General features: G+C 44.4%; 1 protein-coding gene across 1 annotated transcript in view; it reads left to right on the plus strand.

The window, feature by feature from the left end:
* Window positions 1–23,197: 23,197 nt before the first annotated feature.
* SCAMP1 (secretory carrier membrane protein 1) overlaps window positions 23,198–26,406 on the plus strand; it is a 60,027-nt gene continuing 56,818 nt past the window's right edge. The window contains exon 1 of the mRNA XM_054178442.1: window positions 23,198–23,382. Within this exon, the coding sequence (XP_054034417.1) occupies window positions 23,326–23,382 (57 nt within the window). The 5' untranslated portion in view covers window positions 23,198–23,325. The remainder of the gene's footprint in view (window positions 23,383–26,406) is intronic.

Consider the following 26,406-nt stretch of genomic DNA (forward strand, 5'->3'; position numbering starts at 1 on the left):
CATCATATTTGAAAAATCATGGCAGTCTGGTGAAGTTCACACTGACTGGGAAAGGGGAAACATAACCCCCATTTTCAATAAGAGAGATAAGGAAGATTCAGGGTCAGTCTCACCTCAGTGCCCAGCAAGATAATGGAGCAGATCCTTCTGAAGACTCTGCTAGGACAGAGGTAATGAGGAGTTGGTTAGTGTCAACCGACAGGTTGGACTTGATGATCTTTGAGGTCTCTTCCAACCTTGGTGATACTGTGATACTGTAATATGGTTTCACCAAGGGCAAATCCTGCCTGACAAATCTGGGTGTTTATGATGGGGTCATAGCATTGGTGGTTAAGGGAAGAGCAATTGACATTAACTTCCTGGACTTGTGCAAAGCATTCAACACTGTCCCACATGACATTCTGGTCTCACAATTGGAAGCTGGCTAGATGGCCACTCTCAAAAAGCTGAAATCAATGGTTCAGTCGCCAATTCTGCATCCAAAGATGTGCGGGCAGCAGGTTAAGGAAGTTAATTCTGTCTTCTGCTCTTGTGAAACCCTACCTCGTGGGGGACTTGTCCTCGTGGGGGACTTGTCCTCGTGGGGGACTTCAACCTGCCAGATATCTGCTGGGAACTTAATTCAGCAGAGAGAAGGCAGTCCAGAAGATTCCTGGAGCGGATAGAGGATTGCTTCCTGACGCAGCTGTTAAGTGAGCCTACCAGGGGACAGGCTCTGCTTGACCTGCTGCTCTCCAATAGGGAAGGGCTAGTGGGAGATGTGACCGTGGGAGGCTGCCTAGGGTGCAGTGACCACGAGATAGTGAAGTTTTCAATATGCAGGGAGATAGGGAGGAGCACCAACAGAACCTTCACCTTGGACTGCCGGAGGGCAAACTTCAGCCTCTTTGAGAAACTTATTTGTAAAGTTCCCTGGGTACCAACCCTCATTAACCGAGGGGTCCAGGAGGGTTGGACCTACTTCAAACAGGAGCTCTTGAAGGCACAGGAACTGGCAGTTCCCATGTGCCGAAAGATGAGACGGCGGGGAAGGCGACCGGCCTGGATGGACAAGCAGCTCCTGAAGGATTTAAGGGAAAAAAAGAGGCTGTATCACCTTTGGAAGGAGGGGAAGGCTTCTCGAGGTATGTTTAAGGAAGTGCTTAGATTATGTAGGAATAAAATTAGAGAGGCAAAGGCCCAGTTGGAACTGAAGCTGGCCACCTCTGTGAAAGACAATAAAAAGCAATTTTACAAATATATCAACGCTAAAAAGAAGGGCAAGAATAACCTCCACTCCTTACTGGACCTGGAGGGGAACACTGTGACTGAAGATGAGGAAAAGGCTGAGGTCCTGAATGCCTTCTTTGCCTCGATGTTTAACAGCAAGGCAGGAGTTCAGGACGAGTGGCCTCCTGAGCTGGGTAATAGGGTCGGGGAGCAGTGTGATGCCCTGGAAATCCATGAGGAATTAGTTCGGGACCTGCTGAGCCACTTGGACACCCATAAGTCCATGGGACTGGATGGGATCCATCCTAGGGTGCTGAGAGAGCTGGCAGATGAGCTGGCCAAGCCACTCTCCATCATTTTTCAGCAGTCCTGGCTCACTGGAGAGGTCCCAGAAGACTGGAAGCTGGCCAACATGGTGCCCATCCACAAGAAGGGCCATTTGGATGAGCCAGGGAATTCCAGGCCTGTCAGCCTGACCTCAGTGCCAGGCAAGATTATGGAACAGGTCATCTTGAGTGCAATCACACAGCACTTACAGGATGGCCAAGGGCTCAGGCCCAGCCAGCATGGATTTAGGAAGGGCAGGTCCTGCCTGACCAACCTGATCTCCTTCTATGATCAGGTGACCTGTCTGGTGGACGTGGGGAGGCCTGTGGATGTAGCCTATCTGGACTTCAGCAAGGCCTTTGACACCGTCCCCCACAGCAAACTGCTGGCTAAGCTGTCAGCTCGTGGTTTGGACCACAACACTCTGTGCTGGGTTAGGAACTGGCTGGAGGGCCGAGCCCAGAGAGTGGTGGTGAATGGTGCCACATCCGGCTGGCGGCCAGTCACCAGTGGCATCCCCCAGGGATCAGTGCTGGGCCCCATCCTCTTTAACATCTTCATTGATGATCTGGATGAGGGGGTTGAGTCAGTCATCAGCAAGTTTGCAGATGACACCAAGTTGGGAACAGATGTTAGTCAGTTAGAGGGTGGAAAGGCTCTGCAGAGGGACCTCGACCGACTGGACAGATGGGCAGAGTCCAATGGGATGGCATTTAATAAGTCCAAGTGTCGGGGGCTGCACTTTGGCCACGGCAACCCCATGCAGAGCTACAGGCTGGGGTCAGAGTGGCTGGAGAGCTGCCAAACAGAGAGGGACCTGGGGGTGCTGATTGACACCCGCCTAAACATGAGCCAGCAGTGTGCCCAGGTGGCCAAGAGGGCCAATGGCATGCTGGCCTGTATTAGGAATAGTGTGGCCAGCAGGAGCAGGGAGGTCATTGTGCCCCTGTACTCTGCATTGGTTAGGCCACACCTTGAGTCCTGTGTCCAGTTCTGGGCCCCTCAGTTTAGGAAGGACATCGAGACACTTGAACGTGTCCAGAGAAGGGCAACAAGGCTGGGGAGAGGCCTTGAGTACAAGCCCTATGAGGAGAGGGTGAGGGAGCTGGAATTGTTTAGCCTGGAGAAGAGAAGGATCAGAGGTGACCTCATTGCCCTCTACAACTACCTGAAAGGTGGTTGTAGACAGGAGGGGGTTGGTCTCTTCTCCCAGGCAACCAGCACCAGAACAAGGGGACACAGTCTCAAGCTGTGCCAGGGGAGGTTTAGACTCGAGGTGAGGAAAAAGTTCTTCACTGAGCGAGTCATTTGTCATTGGAATGGGCTGCCCAGGGAGGTGGTGGAGTCGCTGTCCCTGGAGGTGTTCAAGGGGAGATTGGACGTGGCCCTTGGTGCCATGGTCTAGTTGTGAGGTCTGTTGGAACAGGTTGGACTTGATGATCCTTGGGGTCTCTTCCAACCTTAGTTACTGTGATACTGTGTGATACTGTGTGATACCTGGAGTACTGTGTCCAGGCCTGGAGTGCCCAACACAAGAAGGACATGTATCTGTTGGATAGGGTCCAGAGGGGAACCAAAAAGAAGATCAGAGGGCTGGAACAGCTCCCCTATGGGAAGAAGCTGTGAGAGTTGCAGCTTTTCAGCCTGGAGAAGAGAAGGTAGACCTTACAGTGTTCTTCCAGTACCTGAAGGGGGCCTATAGGAAAGCTGGGGAGGAGGGACTTCTAACAATGGCATATTGTGATAGGACAAGGGGTAATGGTTTTAAGCTAGAGCATGGCAGATTTAGATCAGACATTAGAAAGACATTGTTTATTGTGAGGGTGGTGAGATACTGGAATGAGTTGCCCAGAGAAGTTGTGGATGCCTCATCCCTGGAAGTGTTTAAGACCAGGCTGGATGAAGCTTTGAGCAGCTTAGTCTAGTTGGAGGTCTTCTGCCCATGGCAGGAGTGTAGAAACTAGATAATCTTTAAGGTCTGTTCCAACACAAACCATGCAATGATTCCATGATTCTGTGAAATGTGAAAACATTATTACTAGCAAACTCCAGTATAGTTGCATTTTAGTATCCTGTTTTCCCTTATCCCACTGAAGAATCTTAAAGAACTCTATAGAAATAATTAAACAAGTTTAATGGTTAAATTGTAAGTTAATAAGCAAAAGAGGACTGCAACTATGCTGCAGCAGGACAAACCAGGCCAGTGGTGCCACAGAAATCCTGGAGGAAATGCTTCTTCAGAAACACTGGTAGAACAGAACTTACTGACCTCAATACGGCAATGCAGCTCTGCCAAAAAAAACTTCAATATAAAAATTCTGGAATTTAAAGGCAAAAGTGGCAATGTACAGAACTTAGGGCAATATGCAATCAGCAACCAGAAGTAAATTCCATAGATACATACACATACATTTACATATAAAAAGAAAAAGGGAGAGGAGAGAGATGTTTTCACTCAGAGGCCAATGAAAATTTGCTCTAGTCTTGTATCAGGGGGAGGTATTTATTCATGACATATAACCTTTGATAACATATTTATAATAGATGTATTTAAAGATAATGATCTGTGATAGGAAATTTTAAAGGTTCTTTATTAAAAAAAACTAAGAAACAAACTGTTTAAACTATTTACCTCATGAAATTTCACAAAGACATCTGAAATGTGCAAAGGCAATGGAATTTGTTTTCTAATGCACTATTTCAAGCCTATGCTTTTAAAACACAAAATTCAAAGTCTGTAAATTTATGAAGGTTAGACTGCAAATGTCAACCAACAGCAAAAGACTACAATGAGCTAATACTGAACACAGCCAGTATCTCAAAATTAACCAGAGAGCCTAAGTTCATCACTATCCATTTCAGAACATTTTGATATTTATGTAATTAGATAGTACTGTTATCCCAGACACCAGTATGAAATACAAAATTACACAGGCCCTACTACAGGATGTTATGGAGAAGGGAGGGCTCATGTAGGGCTGCAAAACTGATGTGGAAATGAATTTTGGTGTTATGGGAAGATATGACCAAGTTAAAACAAATCAGGTGGGGAAAGGTCGTTAGAGTAAATGCTATATGAGATGATGGAAGCCTTGCTGAGGGTTTTTAGCTGTTTGGGCAGATGACAAATTGGGTCCACTATGACTGCATATTGCTACCATTTTTACTTCAGTTTATTTTGTATTTAATTGCAAATGCTTGGCAAAACCACTGACGAAACTTAACGTAGTGGTTTGAGCCTTGTTTGAGCCTTAACTGGGGGTTAAGAGTTCAGATGGGGGCAAGGCTGAGAATCTCTCCCCTGCTCCCCCTTCTTCCCTCCCAACAGAGAGGGGGGGGAAAAAGAAAAAAAAAAAAGAAAGGGAAAGAGGAAATCCACCGAGCAATAATCTGGAGTCGGCTTGGAAGTAGAGAGGTAAAGAGTTTTCTTTAAACAATATATATATAAAACAATAACAGGTAAGGTTCACAAGGGCAAGGAACAAAGATGGATGGGAGGGAAAAAAAAAAAAAAAAAAAAGAATACAAAACCAGTCTCTCTCTCTGAAGAGGCACGGAGGCAGCAGGGAGAAGGATCAGGCCCAACCACGTGGCAGAAGAGCAGGAAGGCAGCTGCAGTAGCTCTCATCTAGGAGAGGCAGGAGCCAAAAAGAGGCCTAATGACTGCAATGTCCTGCTTTTTATACCCTAGCTGGGCAGGGAGGGGGGGAGTCGAACAGACTCAGTTTCCCAGGAGGACAACGCCCTGCAGGGAGGGCAAAGCACCCGAAAGCCCTCCACCCTGTTTTGTCTCTTTTCAGAATGGGTGTTAACCTGCCGCACTTAACTTTTGGATGGGACAGCCAAGTAAGATTGCATTACTTTTAAACATTTCTCAAACTGTTACTAAGTGGATACCGTATTTTTCTCATGTTGCACTTTTCAGATACATGTTCATTCACATTAAAAGGCAAGTATGTTATTTTGTTGAACATGTTTTCTCAGCATTTCTACAATGCTCCAACAGATGTCCTTTCACAAAAATAAGAACAGTATCGTTTAACTACTAAATGTTTCTCAAATCCTAAGCGTATCTCACAGCAAAGGCATGTGCATGAAATAGAAAATATACTTCTTTATTGTGTTACTATGAATATTGCAAGTTGAAGAAGAAATACCTTACAATGCAATTACATTTTTGTTTAACAGAAATTTTGCAAAACCAATATTCTTAACTGGAAGTTTTGCTCTTAGTGTCCTGTATAGCATTCAGGTTCTATATTATTCAAATTTTCAGTGATTGTAGATAAAGATTTTCTTCTGATTCCTATAGCACACAAAAAGTAAGCAATTTTGAATTACAGACGTAGTTTGCATCAAAAAAATAGAAACTTCATTGAGTCTAAGAACATACTTCTGTATACATTTTCTAAAGCTAAAACATTGCAAAAGTCTCCATTTTTTGAAAGCTGGTCTAATTAAGTTTGTAATGTAGAAAAGCAATAAATATGGAAGAATACTGCAAAGTCACTTTTCACAGCAGGTCCAGACTTTACAGTGCCATTACCAAATGTTTTACACATCCTGTAAGATGGTATATTTCTATGATGTAAATGGAAGTCTGTTTCTATGGGAATTGAGTTGCACACTCACCAATGTCACCAAGATTGTTAATTCTTTTCATTGCTTTTAATTTCTGTGGACAGAATTGGAAGAAAGAGGGGGGAATAAAACCCGAGAAAAGTGGTTCAGACAAGATTTCTAAGGGTAAGTGGTATTTGACAGACATGTTGGAATAACTACATGGACAAAAACTGAAAGAACATTGGCTTATTTACAAAAAACTCATGGAACTGCTCCATGTGTGAATCTGTTTTTTAACTAGCTATTTAACACAACAGAGACAAGTGCCATTCTTCTCAGTGAAAGTAAGAATGAAAACCAGAAAAAAAAAAGAGGGTATTTTTGAGGAAAAAACCCTACCTCATCATGCATACACCTACTCCAGGAAACACTGAAAACTCAATACACACAGATTGCAATTATTAAACATTGTGAAAAACAGGTGTCAATGCCGTCTGCTTCCTTTCCTAAAACCTTCCTGCCCCTATGACTGCTCAAAACATGCTGCTAAAACTGACTCTGAGGTGGCTTTTCTTAGTACTGTTTGCACTTTTTTGGAAGGTATTTTAACAATTTTGAATACACCTCAAATGACCTGGTGAGATCTAGACTGCATGTGAGAGTGTGACATCAAGACTTCATGGTTGAAGCAAAGATGCCAGGGCAGAGTGGGTAGCACTGGAAGCCGAGGTTAGGTGATAGAATCTCTGGGCCGATCAGGTGATGGCCCGCCCCTGAGTTTTGTCAGCAGCGTTGAGGACATGTTCTGCCTCAGATGGGATCAGGCAGCATGAAGGGCCGTAGTAGGGGTTAAAAAAGGATGACTCAAAGCAAGAGAAATAGGTGCCCCCACTGACACATAAAGCCAGAACATCCCTCATTAAAATAACGAGTCCATCAATGCATAGCAAGCACTGTGTAGTATTATAATCAACAAGGTAATACCATGTTTCAAAGTGAGCTTCTTTACACTGATCAGATCATATACCATCCAGTGACTTTATTTTTATTAAGCTTAGTAAAGACAAGCCTATCAAATGCCAATATATAAAAAAAAAAAAAGGGAAAAGGGGTTAAGGTTTTCAAGGTAATTGTGCTTTGAGAGATAAAATGAAAGTTTATTATCCCATATTTTGTTGCCACTTAAAGTACTTAAAACGTGCTGCTAGCCTGTAGGTATCCTCAGCTATTTGTTTTTAGATAGTGTTAAAGATTATTGGTATATAAACATACTTCATGATGTAATTTTCAATTATTTTATTATCCATATAAAAAGAATATATGGTCAAGAAAGGCAGTGGGCTGGAAGGGAGATCACTGGACTTTATTCGCTGTTTCTCCAGTTTTATTTTCATTTGCTTCCAACTGAGCTGGTCTGGCAAAGTTAATGTTGGGGGGGGAATTCCAACCCACCACAGAAGTGCTGCTTTTGAAACTACAGAAACTTCTTAAAATGGGGGAACAAGAGAATGTGACCATAACAAGGAATGTCTTATGAACTGTGGACTTTCTTAGCATGCAAGCTCCTGAAAAAAAATTAAACTTTTGAGCTAATAACACAGTTTTGATTCACTTTTATGCAATGCTTCAAAGACCCAGGATTTTTCTCAAAGACACCAAGATATGTGGGTTTCCTGTGACTTTTAATATGTTTCCAGTGAGGCCTCATTCAGGCAGCAAATGAACTAATTTTTGTTAACTGTTAAAATTTTAAAGATTATACTTGCAACACTTTTGTAAACAACAGACCAAGGTCACAATAAAATAACTAACCTGGTTCCCTTCTGTGTTTCTTTCCACCAGTAAGATTTACTGATGTGCCTGCTTTCTTTACTGCCCTGGACCCTTTTAAGAAAAAAAAAAAAAACAACACAACCCCCCTCCCCCCCAAACAAACAAACAAAAAAACCCAAACCCACCCAAATCTACCCTAATCAGGAATTAATACAAACTGGAATTAAAGTTGGAACCTTCTCCTCCAGAGATCTGAAGCACCTTAAGGAAACTATACTTTTTTATCTTGAAAGCATGCACTGAGCTACTGTTAGAAGAAAAGAGGAATTAGGACTCTAAATTTTAGAAAAGCAAACTTCCAGCTCTTCAAAGAGTTAGTAAACAGGACCCCATGGGGAGCAGCTCTCAGAGACAAGGGAGCAGAACAGAGCAGGCAGATCTTTAAGGATGCTTTCCATAGAGCACAAGAGATCTCAATCCCCATGTGTAAGAAATCAGGCAAGGAAGGCAAGAGACCACCATGGCTGAGTCAAGACCTGCTGGTCAGACTAAAGAGCAAGTTGGGATTACACAGGAAATGGAAGAAGGGAAGAGCATAGGGACATTACCCAGCTGTGTAGGGATGAGGCCAGGAAGGCTGAAGCTCATCTGGAACTGAACTTGGCAAGAGACATAAAGAAAAACAAGAAAGGCTTTTACAGGTAGGTGAACCAGAAAAGGAAGGTGAAAGAGAGCACACCCGCCTCGATGAGCAACAGTGGGGAACTAGTAACAATGGACAAGGAGAAGGCTGAGATTCTCAATAACTTTTTTGCCTCAGTCTTCACTGGCAACCCCTCTCCTCATGGCTCTCATGTTGATGGCCCACGAGATGGAGACCAGGGAGACAAAGCCCCTCCCGCTGTCAGTGAAGGCAACATGCATGACCATCTGAGGAACCTGAAGATATACCTGGTGATATGTATCCCAGAGTCCTGAGGGAATTAGCTGATGTAGTTTCCAAGCCGCTCTCCATCATATTTGAAAAGTCCTGGCAGTCAGGTGGAGTCCCTGGGGACTGGAAGAAGGGACACATTACACCCATTTCTAAAAAGGGTAGAAAGGAGGACCCTGGGAACTACCAACCTGTCAGCCTCACCTCCAAGCCATGGAACAGATCCTCCTAGGTGCCATGCTGAGGCACATGGAGGACAGGGAGGTGATTCAAGACAGCCAGCATGGCTTTACTAGGGGCAAATCCTGCCAGACTAACCTTGAGGCTTTCTATGATAGAGTGACTGTCAGTGGGCAAGGGAAGACCAACAGATGTTATCTATCTGGACTTCTGTAAAGCCTTTGATACAGTCCCCTGCAACATCCTTCTCTCTGTACTGCAGAGATACAGATTTCATGGGTGGACTGTTCAGTGGATTAGGAATTAACTGGATGATTCCATCCAGAGGGTAGTGCACAATGGCTTGAAGTCCAGATGGAGAGCAGTGACAGGTGGTGTCCCTCAGGGGAATGTATTGGGACCTGTACTCTTTAATGGTTGTGTTAATGACATAGCTGGATCAAGTGCATCATCACAGTATCACAGTATCACTAAGGCTGGAAGAGACCTCAAAGATCATCAAGTCCAACCTGTCACCACGGACCTCATGACTAGACCATGGCAGCAAGTGCCACACCCAATCCCCTCTTGAACACCTCCAGCAATGGTGACTCCACCACCTCCCTGGGCAGCCCATTCCAATGATGAATGACTCTCTCTGTGAAGAACTTTCTCCTCACCTCAAGCTTAAACTTCCCCTGGCACAGCTTGAGACTGTGTCCCCTTGTTCTGGGGCTGGTTGCCTGGGAGAAGAGACCAACCCCTTCCTGCTACAACCACCCTTCAGGTACTTATAGAGGGCAATAAGGTCACCCCTGAGCCTCCTCTTCTCCAGGCTAAACAATCCCAGCTCCCTCAGCCTCTCCTCACAGGGCTTGTGCTCAAGGCCTCTCCCCAGCCTTGTTGCCCTTCTCTGGACACATTCAAGTGTCTCAATGTCCTTCCTATACTGAGGGGCCCAGAACTGGACACAGGACTCAAGGTGGCCTAACCAATGCAGAGTACAGGGGCACAATGACCTCCCTGCTCCTGCTGGCCACACTATTCCTAATACAGGCCAGGATGCCGCTGGCCCTCTTGGCCACCTGGACACACTGCTGGCTCATGTTTAGGCAGGTGTCAATCAGCACCCCCAGGTCCCTCTCTGTTTGGCAGCTCTCCAGCCACTCTGACCCCAGCCTGTAGCTCTGCATGGGGTTGCCGTGGCCAAAGTGCAGCACCTGGCACTTGGACTTGTTAAATGCCATCCCATTGGACTCTGCTCATCTGTCCAGTCGGTCAAGGTCCCTCTGGAGAGCCTTTCCACCCTCTAACTGAACAACATCTGCTCCTAACTTGGTGTCATCTGCAAACTTGCTGATGACTGACTCAGTCCCCTCATCCAGATCATCAATGAAGATATTAAAGAGGATGGGGCCCAGCACTGATCCCTGGGGGACACCACTGGTGACTGGCTGCCAGCTGGATGTGGCACCATTCACCACCACTCTCTGGGCTCGGCCCTCCAGCCAGTTCCTAACCCATCACAGAGTGCTGCTGTCCAAGCCACGAGCTGACAGCTTAGCCAGCAGTTTGCTGTGGGGGAGGATGTCAAAGGCCTTGTTGAAGTCTAGGTAGACCGCATCCACAGGCCTCCCCACGTCCACCAGACGGGTCACCTGATCATAGAAGGAGATCAGGTTAGTCAGGCAGGACCTGCCCTTCCTAAATCCATGTTGGCTGGACCTGAGCCCTTGGCCATCCTTCAGGTGCGCAGTTATTGCCGCCAGGATAATCGGTTCCATCACTTTCCCTGGCACTGAGGTCAGGCTGACTGGCCTGGAGTTTCCAGGTTCCTCCATCTGACCCTTCTTGTGGATGGGGACCACACTGGCCAGTTTCCAGTCATCTGGGACCTCACTGGTGAGCCAGGACTGGAGGAAAATGATGGAGAGTGGCTTGGCCAGCTCATCTGCCAGCTCTCTCAGCACCCTAGGATGGATCCCATCTGGTCCCATGGACTTGTGGGTGTCCAAGTGGCTCAGCAGGTCCCGGACTAATTCCTCATGGATTTCCAGGGCATCACACTGCTCCCCGACCCTATTGCCCAGCTCAGGAGGCCACTCGTCCTGAACTCCTGCCTTGCTGTTAAACATTGAGGCAAAGAAGGTGTTCAGGACCTCAGCCTTTTCCTCATCTTCAGTCACTGTGTTCCCCTCCAGGTCCAGTAAGGAGTGGAGGTTCTTCTTGCCCTTCTTTTTAGTGTTCATATATTTGTAAAAATGCTTTTTATTGTCTTTCACAGAGGTGGCCAGCTTCAGTTCCAACTGGGCCTTTGTCTCTCTAATTTTTTTCCTACATAATCTAACCACTTCCTTGAACATACCTCTAGAAGCCTTCCCCTCCTTCCAAAGGTGATACAGCCTCTTTTTTTCCCTTAATTCCTCCAGGAGCTGCTTGCTCATCCAGGCCGGTCGCCTTCCCCACCAGCTCATCCTTCGGCACGTGGGAACTGCCAGTTCCTGTGCAAGTTTACAGATGACACTAAGTTGAGTGGGGCTGTCAATATGCCATAGGGATGGGATGTCATCCAGAGGGACCTGTACAAGCTGGAGAGGTGGGCCCAAGTGAACCTCATGAGGTTCAACAAGAGCAATGCAGGGTTCTGCACCTGGGCTAGAGCAATCCTCACTATTAATACAGGCTGGGGAATGAGGTGATAGAAAGCGCCCTATGGAAAAGGACTTGGGGATGCTGATGGATGAGAAGCTGGATATGAGCAGATAGTGTTTGCTTTCAGCCTAGAAGGCAAATGACATCCTGGGCTGCAACAAAAGATGCATTGCCAGCAGATCCGGAGAGGTGATTCTGCCACTTTTCTCTGGTGAGATTTCAATACTGCATCCAGCTCTGAAGCCCTCAATACAGGACATCCGGACACAGAGCTGATGGAGTGGGTCCAGAGGAGGGCCATGAAAATGATCAGGGGGTTGCAGCACCTCTGCTACGAAGACAGACTGAGGGAGCTGCGGTTCAGCCTGGAGAAGAGACAGCTCTGGGGAGACTTAATTACAACCTGTACCTGAAAGGGGCCTATATGAAGGATGGAGAGAGTCTGTTTACAAAGGCCTGCAGTGCAAGGATGAGGGGCTGTGGCTTCAAACTAGAGAAGAGTAGACTTAGATTGGATGTCAGCAACAAGTTCTTTACCATCAGGGTAGTGGAACACTGGAACAAGTTGCCTGGGGAGTGGGCCCATGCCTGGAGATATTCAAAGTGAGGCTTGACAGGGCTCTGGGCAACCTGATCTAGTTGAGGATGTCCCTGCTTACTGCAGAGGGGGTTGGACTAGATGACCTTCAGATGTCCCTTCCAAGCCAGACCATTCGATGAGTTACTTATTTTTTAAGATAAAATATCCTTCTTTTCTAATTTACCTTAAATCTGAAGAGGCACAACCCTAACAAACATTTCATTTATGTTTCTTCTTCAGAGGAAGCCTAATCTGTACACTGAACTCTGTCATTTTTCTTACTCATAATTTTCATCTTCTGGAAAGAAACCTGTCAAATATTGAGTGGGTGGATTTTTTTAGTCCTGTCAAAATGTCTTGCCTTTTAAGGACCAGGTTAACAACCTGTTAAGACTGTCAAAGGGCAAATTCAAAGGAAGAGTTTTTTATGAAAAGAATGAAAATAATGTTTTTATATTAATCCTTGTGCAAAAATTGTCTCTCGTCTCGAAGTATGCTGTGCGTGAGTAGCAATCTGAAATGCACAGAGCATTTTTCTGTGTCCTTCCCCACTGCTTGCCCAGTTTCCTCATTTCCTGCACACCTTTCAAAGTACCCAGATAAGATGTAAAAGATTTTTCAAAGTCAGCCCGTAAGTGGATGTGCTTTCCCAAACTCTGTGCACAATTCCCATGAAAACATAAACTCCTGAAAACAAAACAAACTCAACATTATACATGCCACCATCAACAGAACACCATCTGGTTTTTTGTTGTTGTTCTTTACAAAAGTTCCTATGGATTACTTTATAAAGGGAAGACATATAATACAAGAGATACATTCTGCTTTCTGTTATGTCCTTGCTACATGTAATAGGCCACTATTTCCAGTTCCATCATTGCTCTAAAATGTTATTTGGAATAAAATTTGAGCAGACAAACCCAGGAAAAATCCTGTGTGCTATATAGAAAAAAATACAGTCCTACACAGAATGAGAGATCTGGTTACATAACTTACGGTTTACTGTCATCTTTGCTCCTTCTAATTACTGGCATTTCTGGGAATGACTCCTCTTTCTTCTTTGTATAAAAAGCATATATTAACACACAAGAATCATGTCCTCACAAATTAACCCAAAATCTCCTTTATTTTCCTTAAACACTTTATCTTTGCTACTTAATGTTTAAATTATAGAGATAGGAATCCTTCTGTCAGCTTCACATCATGTTTGCTATTGCATTCTTCAGAATATCTGGGCCACATTGTATCTCCCCAGCACTGTGGTAATCTGAAAGACTAATTTTACCAGCTGATCCTAGCTTTGAACTGCAGATGACTGAGTTAAATTTCCCTGTTGTCTAGAGCTGTGGTTCCATGCTTGCAGTTGTGCATTGTCATACTGCCTTGGAGTACAAGTTAGTTCAGACAGAAGGGCACTTTTCACAGTATCACAGTATCACCAAGGTTGGAAGAGACCTCAAAGATCATCGAGCCCAACCTGTCACCACAGACCTCATGACTAGACCATGGCACCAAGTGCCACCAAGTGCCACCAAGTGCCACCAAGTTCCAACACTGCTGCTTACTTAAGCAGAGGTAGAGGGGTTTGGACATTGAGAAACCTAGTGCTCTAACACCTGCATATGCAGCCTTATCTGTGGGGCTCCCAGTGGACTGGCCTCTTTGGAATAGCTGGCCTTCTGTTTATAGCATCAGACTTCCCCTATACTGGTAGTACTGGTAGCCATAAACAACTGTCATTAAAGCACTGCTTCAATGACAGAACATCACTCAGACTGCAAAAGCAATATATAAATTTTGCTTTTGACTGAGCACTAACTGCAGCAGCAGACACATGGGTTCTTGACTGATGACAACTGTGCATGTCCTGATGTAGCTGTATTGAGACCCAAAAAGGTATAAGCCATTTTTCCCATAGAAGTACATGTAGGGATGTAATGACATGAGGTTGGCTGCCCCAAGCCTAAAATTTCAGAGTATTTTTTTAGGCTTTGTGTGAAGATTAGGAACTACTTGCACCTGTGCATCAGAATCAGGAGAGTCAGCCTCTAATGTATGGCCTCTGAGCTATTTTATGCAAAATCCCACATCTGTTCTACTTAACTATGTACAGTTGCATTGAAATGAAGAAACCATTATTCCCCACACTTTTTGTTCTCAATCTTTTTTCCTTGTCTTACTTGTTGCACAAAAGAACTGACATTCACGGACCACAATTTTGAATCACTCCTTAGATATATATAGATTCCTCCACTAATTGTTTTCCAGGTCCCAGAATTTCAATGCAATTGATTTCTAATTGTAATCTCAGTGCTTAATAATTATAACTTAATAATCACTCAAGGAAGAAAGTACAAGTGATTAAAAAGCAATGCAAAACATAAAATAATCAAAATGACGACAACTCTTAATGTTCATCTATTTATACACAGTTTTAATAGGATGAGAGATGCTGGTGTTATTTGCCAGGATCATTTGGCTGGAAGGGATCATAGCAGGTCCTGCTACTGTCTAGAAAAGTCCCACTGAAGTCCAAAGGTGTACCTCTTCCAAGGGGAACAGATATGAGAAGAGCTTGGAGTGGCATAAGAAAAGGGCTGCAGAGGCCACGCATCTATAGTATAGCACAGCAAGGAGTGGGAGGAAGAGACAAATGAGACAGATTTCCTCACTGCCTGAACTAGCTCTTTCTTCCTCTGAACTTCTGCTCATCCTCCCACTTGTGAATTCGTTCAGGAACATATGCAGGCAGCACAGATTCCTAGTGCAGCATAGCTTCTTTCCACAGCTGCTCGAAGCTCCCAAGCAGCATGCATTCATTTTGCTGTATCTTCCCTCAAGACTGCAGTTTACTACTCCTTGGGCCCACGGTAGGTTAGTCACCCTCTTAAGGGCAGTATTCGTGGCAGCATGTGGCTTCACCCACAGGTGCCGTGACACTTTAGACAAAAGGGGGAAAATTTGTGCTGTTCTATTCCCAGCTATATGGATAGCTAAGTCTATATACAGCAGGCATAACTCTTTTTACATGATTACATCCTGCTGTCCTAGTCAGAGCTAATGATTACAGGGCTCTGTAAGCGTGCCTATGGGATGGGAAACAGGCAGACAAGTTCAGGATGGGGGGAAAAACGAAGACACCTTGCTGGTGATAGAAGTGCTGTGCCTACAGGTTCATAAAACACAAGCATACCCTACCATGGAAGAAGGACTCTAATTCTTGGATGAAGACCAGCAACTGGTCCACTGGGAAGAGAGGCAGAAGGGAAGAAGAGTTTGCTGACCGTATACTCTTTGCAAAGTCCCAGAACACATACAGTTGAATAGGACTAAGGAGAATATGAAGAGCAGCAAAGAATAATGGCTCCACTGAGAACAGCTTTTACTTCGCCTTCTTTTCAAAAGACCTGACATTGAGCAATGCCAGTCTAAGTCTGTAAAAAATATACTTTGCTGAAGACAGGAATGACATAATTTTGTTATTATACAGCATGCCCTTAGAGCAATGTGACATTAGTGAAATCAGTTACTCCATGTAGGAAATACAAGATGTTGGTTCACTGCTGTGAACTGAAGTTCAGTTCTTATTCCCGTGAGGGGCATAAGGAACAGTGGCTGGACACTGCTTATGGCAGTGTGGGTCTGGGGTAGGGCATACTGGGCAGAATCGGTGAGAGCAGGAGTTGGGTAGAGAACAGTCATGCAGGGCATAAGATCACTGCCAGTACTAGACTAATCTTTGGCAAAATGACCACAGCCTGACTGTTACCAATTACCTGTTCCTGGCTGCAATCAGCTATTGCCCTGGAAATCCTTCTCCTACCTCAAAAGAGGTGAACTGTCCACAAAGAAAAATCTCAAATCTCCTGCTACAGTTCCAGAATAGAATGGGAAAATCTAAGTGTGGGGCTTCAAAAATTAGTCAAGGTTCTCAGAAAAAAAGAGAAAGACACTCACCAGCCTGTGTGTATTCACTGTTCTCTAGAGGTCTGACTTGATATCATAGTATCACAGTATCACCAAGGTCATCAAGTCCAACCTGTCACCCAAGACCACCATGGCACCGAGTGCCACGTCCAATCCCCTCTTGAACACCTCCACGGATGGTGACTCCACCACCTCCCTGGGCAGCACATTCCAATGATGAATGACTCTCTCCGTGAAGAACTTTCTCCTCACCTTGAGCCTAAACTTCCCCTGGCACAGCTTCAGGCTGTGTCCTCTTGTTCTGGTGCTGGTTGCCTGGGAGAAGAGACCAACTCCCTCCTGGCCTCAACCACCCTTCAGGTAGTTGTAGAGAGCAATGAGGTCACCCCTGAGCCTCCTCTTCTCCAGACTAAACAATCCCAGCTCCCTCAGCCTCTCCTCGTAGGGCTTTGATGCTAACTTCTTAAGCCAGTAAATAGACAGCCCTATCCAAGAAGATGAAATAGTTGACATGATGGTCACAAATCCTAGTGAGCTCAGGAGGAAGCCTGGCCTGCAGTGATCACACAATGGGGGAGATTACAGTCCTGAGGGATATGAGACAGGCAAGGAATATAGTCTCTGAATGTTAGGAAAGCAAACTTCCACCTCTTCAAGCAGTTAGTCAGCAGGAGTGCTTGGGGAATGGTCTGCAGGGACAGGGGAGCAGAACAGAGCTGGTAGATCTTGAAGGGTGGTTTCTTTAGAGCCCAAGAGCTCTTGATCCCTAGGTTAAGAGATTAGGGAAGGAGGGGAAGAAGGAAGCATGGCTGAATCAGGACCTGCTGATGAAAATAAAGAGCAAGAGGGAACTGCACAGACAGTGGAAGCAGGGCTAAGTAACCTAGAAGGAGTACTGCAACACTATCCAGTTTTGTAGGGGTGAGGTCAGGAAGGCCAAGGCCCAGTTGGAGTTAAACCTGGCGAGGCATCCAAAGAACAAGAATAAGTACATCAACCAGCCTCTAGTTATGAGATCTGTGGAGACAGGTTGGACTCGATGATCCTTGGGGTCCCTTCCAACCTTAGTTATACTGTCATACAGTGACCTTTAAGGGTCCCTTCCAACCCAATGCATTCTGTGATTCTTTGATTTTAGGAATGCTGCAGTTCATGACCTTCAAGTATTATATTGACATGCCTGTTCATCACACTTCTCTGCCCTATCTTCTCATTTAAAATATTTCCTCTTCTAATTTAAAATGTCTCCTAGGTGTCTTCTGCCTAAACTTTCAGCATCTGATCTAATTCGAAGCAGGAACTTGCACTCACATTATTATAGAGTTCTCATCTGTGTTTCTACTAGATGAGTTTCTCATTTTTCAGTCTTCCATGGCAGTGCTTCTGCCCAACTTCTGTAGCAGAGCCTCAGCTATGTGCTTATGTGGCATACTGATATTCCCCATCCCTGCTTTCTTTTACCAGTTGTGCTTGCATTTGATACTGCAGAGACTGCTCCATTTTACAAAATTAGACACTTATTTACAAGGCTTACCATGCTCTTCAACATCTTTATTGATGATCTGGATGAGGGCATTGAGTCCATGATCAGTAAATTTGCTGATGACACCAAGCTGGGGGCAGGAGTTGATCTGCTGGAGGGTTGAGAGGCTCTGCAGAGGGACCTCGACAGGCTGGACAGATGGGCAGAGTCAAACGTCATGAGATTTAACACATCCAAGTGCCGGGTTCTGCACATTGGCCACAGCAACCCCATGCAGAGCTACAGGCTGGGGTCAGAGTGGCTGGAGAGCAGCCAGGTAGAGAGGGACCTGGGGGTGCTGGTCGATGGTAGGCTGAACATGAGCCTGCAGTGTGCCCAGGCAGCCAAGAGGGCCAATGGCATCTGGGCCTGTATCAGGAACAGTGTGGCCAGCAAGAGCAGGGAGGTCATTCTGCCCCTGTACACTGCACTGGTTAGGCCTCACCTTGAGTACTGTGTCCAGTTCTGGGCCCCTCAGTTTAGGAAGGAGGTTGACTTGCTGGAACGAGTCCAGAGAAGGGCAACGAAGCTGGTGAGGGGTTTGGAACACAAGCCCTATGAGGAGAGGCTGAGGGAGCTGGGGTTGCCTAGCTTGGAGAAGAGGAGACTCAGGGGTGACCTTATTGCTCTCTACAACTACCTGAAGGGAGGTTGTAGCCACGCGGAGGTTGGTCTCTTCTCCCAGGCAGCCAGCACCAGAACAAGAGGACACAGTCTCAGGCTGTGCCAGGGGAGGTTTAGGCTGGATGTTAGGAAGAAGTTCTATACAGAGAGAGTGATTGCCCATTGGAATGGGCTGCCTGGGGAGGTGGTGGACTCACCGTCACTGGAGGTGTTCAGGAGGAGACTTGGTAGGGTGCTTGGTTGCATGGTTTAGTTGATTAGGTGGTGTTGGATGATAGGTTGGATGCGATGATCTTGAAGCTCTCTTGCAACCTGGTTTATTCTATTCTATTCTATTCTATTCTATTCTATTCTATTCTATTCTATTCTATTCTATTCTATTCTTATTTGTTACTGCTTGGTTTTATTTTTTGAAGTCACATCCTCTGTAAAACTGGTTCACTTTATTGGGACAGAATGCTGATCAAGATAAATCACTTGGTTGTCTACTCAGCAATCAAACTTTTTGGATTGAAAAAACCCATACTGATGGATTTTCTTCTCAGCTTATCTGAGCACTGAGTTTGGGATATACAATTTAAATTTCACAAGTGATAGAAAATTGAAAGAGCCAGGACTTGAAGCAATAGTGTCAAGTCAGTTTCTTACACAAGACTTACTAAGCACAGTAAACACAGAAGCAGTTCAAATCCACTGTTTGTTGAACTTTAAAATAATCTTGGTGAGAAAACAGCCAATTCAGATTTTTGCTAAGAAGGCAACTGTTTCAGAATTATTGAAAACCATGGAATGAAATCAGTTCCAGAAGGCTATAGAAGTTTTAGTTGAGAGAAATATTTTCATCTAAGTAATGTCACCCATTCTCTATAAGAACTTATTTTTCAATGAAATAACACATTAAAAATCAAATGTACATATTTATGAGCTGTATCTTGTAGCAGAATTAGAAACAGTTAGTTACAAGTAGATAATTCTTAAAATAAAATAAATTCTGTATTTGGGAAGCACAGCATAGAGAAGACTTGTTGAGGGGGAACATTCTTGGCTACTCATAACTCTTCTAATTCTGAAACTCCTTTGGAAGACAAGGAAAAGAATTGACAATGTCAACCCCCAGCACAGGATGATGAGCATTTATATTGTCCATGCTGTTATGTATAGTACAAACTACACAAGTAGTTGGAAGGATAGATTCTCATTTTCTGTTAGCTGGCAGTCAGGTGGTGCCTCCTAAAGCTACCACTTCTAGCAGCAAGCAAAGATGCATTGTCAAAGTTCCATCATTTAATGACAACATACTTATTGTCCTTTCCAAAAATGCCCTAATGCAGTTTCATTATTGCCCTGAAACTCTTATGAGATGACAAATTATTCCCCTTTGTCTGTGCACAAATTTTATTGCCCATGTCACAATGCCCACAATCTGAAGCACCAACAACCACAGAGAAAAACATCTTCTTTTCATCCAAACCTTCATTCATTCAGTTATTCATGCAAGCATTAATGCATGCATATTCAGCTGGAGAGGAACAAATACACAGGTGACAGTACACATAGTCTTTGAACGATCAACACATATCATTGAGTTTTAATATATTGAGCCATGGATGAATATTGGAAAACAATGTGATTTCATTTGCCGTCTCCATAAGCAAGCTATATGAATGATTGTGACTAATATTGTAATGTACTTTAGCTGATCAAACACCAGCTACCATTTTTTGAAGTACAACATATTTTACACTTTATAGCAACAAAAAAGCTGTAGTGTTCTGTTGTTTAGAAGCTATGCTTTTATGCTTTGTCCTATTTACCATCTTCTCTCTGACAGTCCTTCACAAATAATTGAGAAACTTCTGCATAAATTAGAGCAAGCCTTGAAGCAGTTACTGTTTTCTTTACTGATCCATGCATAATCCTCATGTACACATAGGATTTTTCCTGACTTCTTGACAAAATACCAACATTAGAATGACTGCTGGTGTCATGTCAGAGTAATGATACATGTAGAGTCATTACAGTATCACAGTATCAACAAGGTTGGAAGAGACCTCAAAGATCATTGAGTCCAACCTGTCACCACAGACCTCATGAATAGACCATGGCACCAAGTGCCACATCCAATCTCCTCTTGAACACCTCCAGGGACATTGACTCCACCACCTCCCTGAGCAGCCCATTCCAATGACGAACGACTCTCCCCTGAAGAACTTTCTCCTCACCTCGAGCATAAATTTCCCCTGACGCAGCTTGAGACTGTGTCCTCTTGTTCTGGTGCTGGTTGCCTGGGAGAAGAGACCAACCCCTTCCTGGCTACAACCATCTTTCAGGTAGTTGTAGAGTGCAATGAGGTCTCCCCTGAGCCTCCTCTTCTCCAGGCTAAACAATCCAGCTCCCTCAGCCTCTCCTCACAGGGCTTGTGCTCAAGGCCTCTCCCCAGCCTTGTTGCCCTTCTCTGGACACATTCAAGTGTCTCAATGTCCTTCTTAAACTGAGGGGCCCAGAACTGGACACAGGACTCAAGGTGTGGCCTAACCAATGCAGAGTACAGGGGCACAATGACCTCCCTGCTCCTGCTGGCCACACTATTCCTAATGCAGGCCAGGATGCCATTGGCCTTCTTGGCCACCTGGGCACACTGCTGGCTCATGTTTAGGTGGCTGTCAATCAGCATCCCCAGGTCCCTCTCTGTTTGGCAGCTCTCCAGCCACTCTGACCCCAGCCTGTAGCTCTGCAAGGGATTGTTGTGGCCAAAGTGCAGCACCCGGTACTTGGATTTGTTGAATGCCATCCCGTTGGACTCTGCCCACCTGTCCAGTCGGTCAAGGTCCCTCTGCAGAGCCCTTCCACCCTCTAACTGACCAACATCTGCTCCCAACTTGGTGTCAACTACAAATTTGCTGATGACTGTCTCAATCCCCTCATCCAGATCATCAATGGAGATATTAAAGAGGATGGGGCCCAGCACTGATCCCTGGGGGACGTCTACAAAAGCCTTTACATTCTGAGCTAACCTTCAAAAAAAAAAAGAAAAGTGGATAGTGTGTCCCCCAGTTACCCTATGATTATCACAGGGTAAAAAAATTCCCAAACGTTTAAAGGTCATTTTTACTATCAAGCAATTTCTTTTTGTCTGACCTGCCCCATAGCCAATTTTTAAAGGCTTTATATATATATATATATATATATATAGTGATGAATGGAATGATAATTCATGTCAATTAAATGATTCTGATTAAAGCAAAACCAGGAGCATGAATGGTGAAACAAGGGATCAGCAACTGGGACTTACATATGTAACTAGAGTGAGATTCTTTTTAGGCTTTGTTATAATCAGTTGTTTATGATTAATTTGACTTGCTTTAGTATAGAGTAAGATTTTAGGTTTTATTATAACCTGTTGTTTATTAATTTTATTTGTTTTAATATATGTATACTAAGGCCCTAGTGAAATGTTAGGAACTATCAGCTAACTGCTGAAATATTATGAAACAATAAGTTCTTCAAGGATGAGAAAGGAAGAGAGATTGCTACAGAACATGTGAACACAAGAGACAATTGTAAGAATCACAAGACCCTATGTGAAAACCCATCCCTGGGAAGGACGTTGATTGTAACAACAGAGCTAAAAAGATACAATCACAAGGACTCAGCACACAACCCACAGGCTGTGCTGACCAGAAGAATACATCATTGGAAGACCACCAGAAGGACAAACTAATTTAAATAAATCCACCTTTATATGCATGTGTATTAAGAGTAGCATACTTAAAGGGGAATTAGATTGTGATTTGTGTGCATTGTTGCACCCAGCGCTGTTCTGCATGTCTCTTATTACCTTAAAATTGCTCCTTTCAAATTAAAACTATATTCAATCGACTTTAATTGGCTCTGTCATTAATAACATATATACCGATATATATTACCCACAATGCATGTTGCATCAGTGTAGACTGCTTGATACCAAGTATATGGGATTTCAGATTTAAACCATAGCTCTGAACCAAAGGGTGCTTTGAACAACTGTTCCCATTTATTTGCATCATTCAGAATGGGTTCTTCAACCCATTGTGTATTTCTGAGCAAGTATTTGAAAAGTCTTTCAAGCTCTTCAAAATGGTTGAATGCTTACAAAAAGCCCTTTGAATGTGTCCACTGGTGGAAGCACAATTTTCAGACCGTAGTTCAAAGCCATATACGACATACAGCCCGTGTTGAACCATTGTGCAAGACACCTGAGAAGACATACACTTGGCAAGATACTTATCATGCCAATAGGACAGCTAAACAAGAGTGTAAAATTCCTGCTCAAGTAAGCCTCAAATTTGAAGGCTTGTTACCCTGCATGTGCCTGTAATTTTGCCTACGAGACGGCCCATGCTGACCGTGAGTGGGGGGCAAAGACGGAAGCCATACACTTCCACCCCTTGGGTCCGTCCGCACAGCAGCGAGTTCCCCCGAGCCAAGGTTATCAAACGGGGACGGCCCTTGGAACTGCCCAGCCGGGCACCACTGAGGGCAGGCACCCTGCTCCCGCCATTGCCATTGGCAACGCCCGCACGCCCCTTCCAGCTGTCGTGCTGGGCCGTCCATTAGGCGGGATGCCCCGAGCTTACTTCCCCCATGGCTCTTGGCTAGAGCTGAGAAGAACGGCAGCAGAACACGCTACGCGCCTTACACTCCATCACTTTAGATGTAACAGCGAGAGCTATAGGCCAACAGCAGCTCTCCTCCCCTCTCACACTATGAATGGACTCTACCGACCCTCCCCGCTCTGGGAATAAACTGTCCCCAGCCCTGCGCCGTCCTGCCCCAAGCACGAACAGCCCTTCTAGAGCCGCTCCGCCCCGTAACCTCACTTCCGGGGCGGCCATTTTGGAAGGTCGGCGCTCCGTGGCTGGTCGGGGTGGAGTGGGCGGGCTTGGGCCCCGGCCGTAGCGGCTGGTGACAGCAGCGTGGCGGGGGGGCGGGGGCCTGCCCGGGAGCCGCCGAGCGTCAGGGGTGCCGCAGGGGGAGAGCCGCTACCCACTGATCACAGCGTCCGCTGCCCCCGCCATGTCAGACTTCGACAGCAACCCCTTTGCTGACCCGGACCTCAACAATCCCTTCAAGGTGAGGCTGGGGGTGTGGAGTGGGCAGTGGGCGGCCGTGAGTCTTAGTGTCGCGGTAGAGAGAGAGACACGCCTGCGCCGAGCCACCGACATCCCTGCTCGGGGGCCGTTCCCTGACACGGGAGGTGAGGAAAGGCCCGCGCTGCGGCGTAGCGCTAGCTTCGGGGTGGGTGGCGGGTCCGGGGTCGCAGGCCAGCAGCGCCGAAGGGGGCTGGACTCTCTCAGGTTTAGGGCATGACCGCTCCGATGGGCTTGTAGAATAAGCAGCGTTTCTGGAAGCTTTAAAAACAGTCACAGCCGTTTCACAAGTTCAGGTTTCCGTGTTTCTTTCTCTGCGAAGATGACTCATATCACCTCTCAGATGCATTATTTTGAAGAAAATAAAGGAGAAAAAAAAAAAAAGATTTTGGCGGAAACTTTGTGTGTGTATAATGCTACGAAACTTTTTTGGTTTTCTTCCCAAATAATTAAGGTCTGTGAATTTACTCATTTTTCCCTCTCTAGGCTACTCCCAGCCCCCACCAAGCTTACTTTCTTCTTGACATATTTCTGAAGTGTACAGGACACTGCTGATGGCGAGGCATAAATTCTCTACCATGCATCTTGAAATGCTGTGTTGTACTCTAAAGGCTTTAGGTTTTGCACTGCTGACCTGCTATACAGCTGAGAATGGTTCCTTCATCTGCGGTTTTGTCAAAATGAACTGACCTTCTTGGATGTTTCCTCCCTGCCTCTTTTCTTTCTTTGTTATTTGAATCATGTTAAACTAATTTATTGTGAGGTACTTACTTTAATAATCTTACTGATCTTGGATTGGCCTTACTTTATTTCATGATGACACTTTAAAGCACGTAGCTAGAATATGGCAGTGAGTTTAGGATGTCAGCTGAAACAATTAAGCCTTTAAAAACAGCTGTCACATTTCAAGTATACTTCTGTGCAGGTTGCTGCTGGAAGCATAGAGTTACTGACGTTTATTCATTGGAGTCTGTCAGAATCATTAAATTTGTTTCTGTGGGCATAAAATTCAGTTCATACTATTCCTTAGGCTAGATACTGTGTTTTTACTTGGTGTTCACAGTGTATTGACCTTCCAGATGAACAGCAGCCCTGGAGTTGAGATTGCTGCCAACAGTAGTTTGGACTGTCACCAATGGCAGTGAGAGCTGTTCTTTTAAATACCTTTTGGCACCAAGCACTGAAAACGTGTCATTGTTCTAGAATGTGTCCTCAGCAACAAAAATAAGCTATACTTTTTCTCGCTTCATGTAATAGTTATGGAAATAGCATATAGACTATATTGTGTATAAATATTGTGTATAAATAAATGCTCAGACATATTGGAAGCAGTATAGTTGCTCTTCCATTGCTCATCAGCTCAGGTAACTTTACCTGTGTAGTGTTTCTGAGATGTAAGCTAGGGCCTACCTCAACCTGACTTCCATTATGAAAACACTGCTTAAAGTGCAATACTTTATTCCTGTTTCTTTTTAGGGAAAGACTTCTATTGTAACTGTCAGGTAGAATCCACACTCTTCATCTGCAGTGCATCACAATGAAAGACAGCTTCTGTGTTACTAGAAGCATGCTGTTAAATGTAGTTCTGGATTTCTTTTATTTGCAGAAGTTGGATTAGGAAAGCTGCACACTTTTTTTGGAGGTGTTTTTTCGCTTCCTTCAGTCTTTGCAAACTTTTGTCATATTCCACTGCCCACAAAAGGTAATTTTGCATAAGTTTACTCATTCACACGTTTAACTTCAAGGGGCAGAGGACCTCATATTTAATGCCAAACCTTGACTGCCATCTTGTTGGCATAACAACTTTGAAATCCATATGTATTGTGATACCCACTGCATTTATAGATTTTGTCTGATTACATTTCAAAATATGTTACACATGGATCTAGGATTTCCAGACAGATTCTAACAACCTAAGTCATGTTATCTGAACACTTTATTCATATTTTTGTCTTTGCTTGATAATTGTGTGTATGATGTGACTAGTTCTTTTCTTTACTTTTGTAAACATGTCCTGTGCAAATATAAAATCACAAAGTAATTATGGCAAAGAAAGGAGAGGGTTGCATTACTCTGAAGAGTTGTTACTAAGGTTTAAAGACAATTCCTTCTTTTTCTTAAATGCTTTGTTTTCACTTGTTGTGATCTATTTTTGAGGTTTCCTGTGACCATTCTCATGCCTTTCAATAATAAAGATTTCAGCAGAGATTCTTCTTTGATAGCGGATCAAATAAACTTATCCTCTGGGAAGACAAAGATAGAGTGGAAACATATAGTTGCTTAGTGGTTTTGGTAGTTCATTCTTTTGGAAACCTAAAATTGAATTATGTTTCTGTTTTGTTATCTACTGGAAGTAAATTTAGTTTGGGTAACTGATTGTAAAATGTTGATTTTGAGTCAGCAGCTACTTAACCTCTGCTTTTCCTTTTTTAAAATTCTTTTAAAAACCCCACAAACCTGAACTGAACCCAAAGGCTGGTGTACTTTTCAACTCGCAGTATTCCTCTGTAAAGGCTGTGCTCTGGATGCTGTACCAATAAAACCAAGAGATATTTTGAGTTGAAAGACAAGACATAATGCAACAAACAGATAAGTAACATTCTAGCATTAAAAAGCTGTTAGTCATGTTAAAATTGTGCAGAATAAAATGCATCCAAACATGATAATTCTGTTCTAATTTGATGTAGCATCATTGTGAAGAAATATACATTCGATGTGATCTCAATTATGATTAATGAAAGCAGACTAATAATGAAAGCTATTTAGTTTCTTTTACTGAGAAGCACTTTTCATAACTTGTAAAGTTCTCATTAACAAATGGTGCAGTCTCATATCACTCAGAGTAACTGTGCTCAACCAAGTCTAGAGTGCTAGATAAGCCCATAGTAGAGGGGAGGCAAGTCTGACCCAAGTTAGAAAGTCAGGTCCAGGTCATGATCAGGTTCAGTGAAAATAAAAGCACAGCAATCCTGTGATGACCAGGCAAGTCCTTAGTGATGATGCATGT

Source organism: Dryobates pubescens, chromosome Z, assembly GCF_014839835.1.
Source record: "Dryobates pubescens isolate bDryPub1 chromosome Z, bDryPub1.pri, whole genome shotgun sequence".
NCBI lineage: Eukaryota > Metazoa > Chordata > Aves > Piciformes > Picidae > Dryobates > Dryobates pubescens.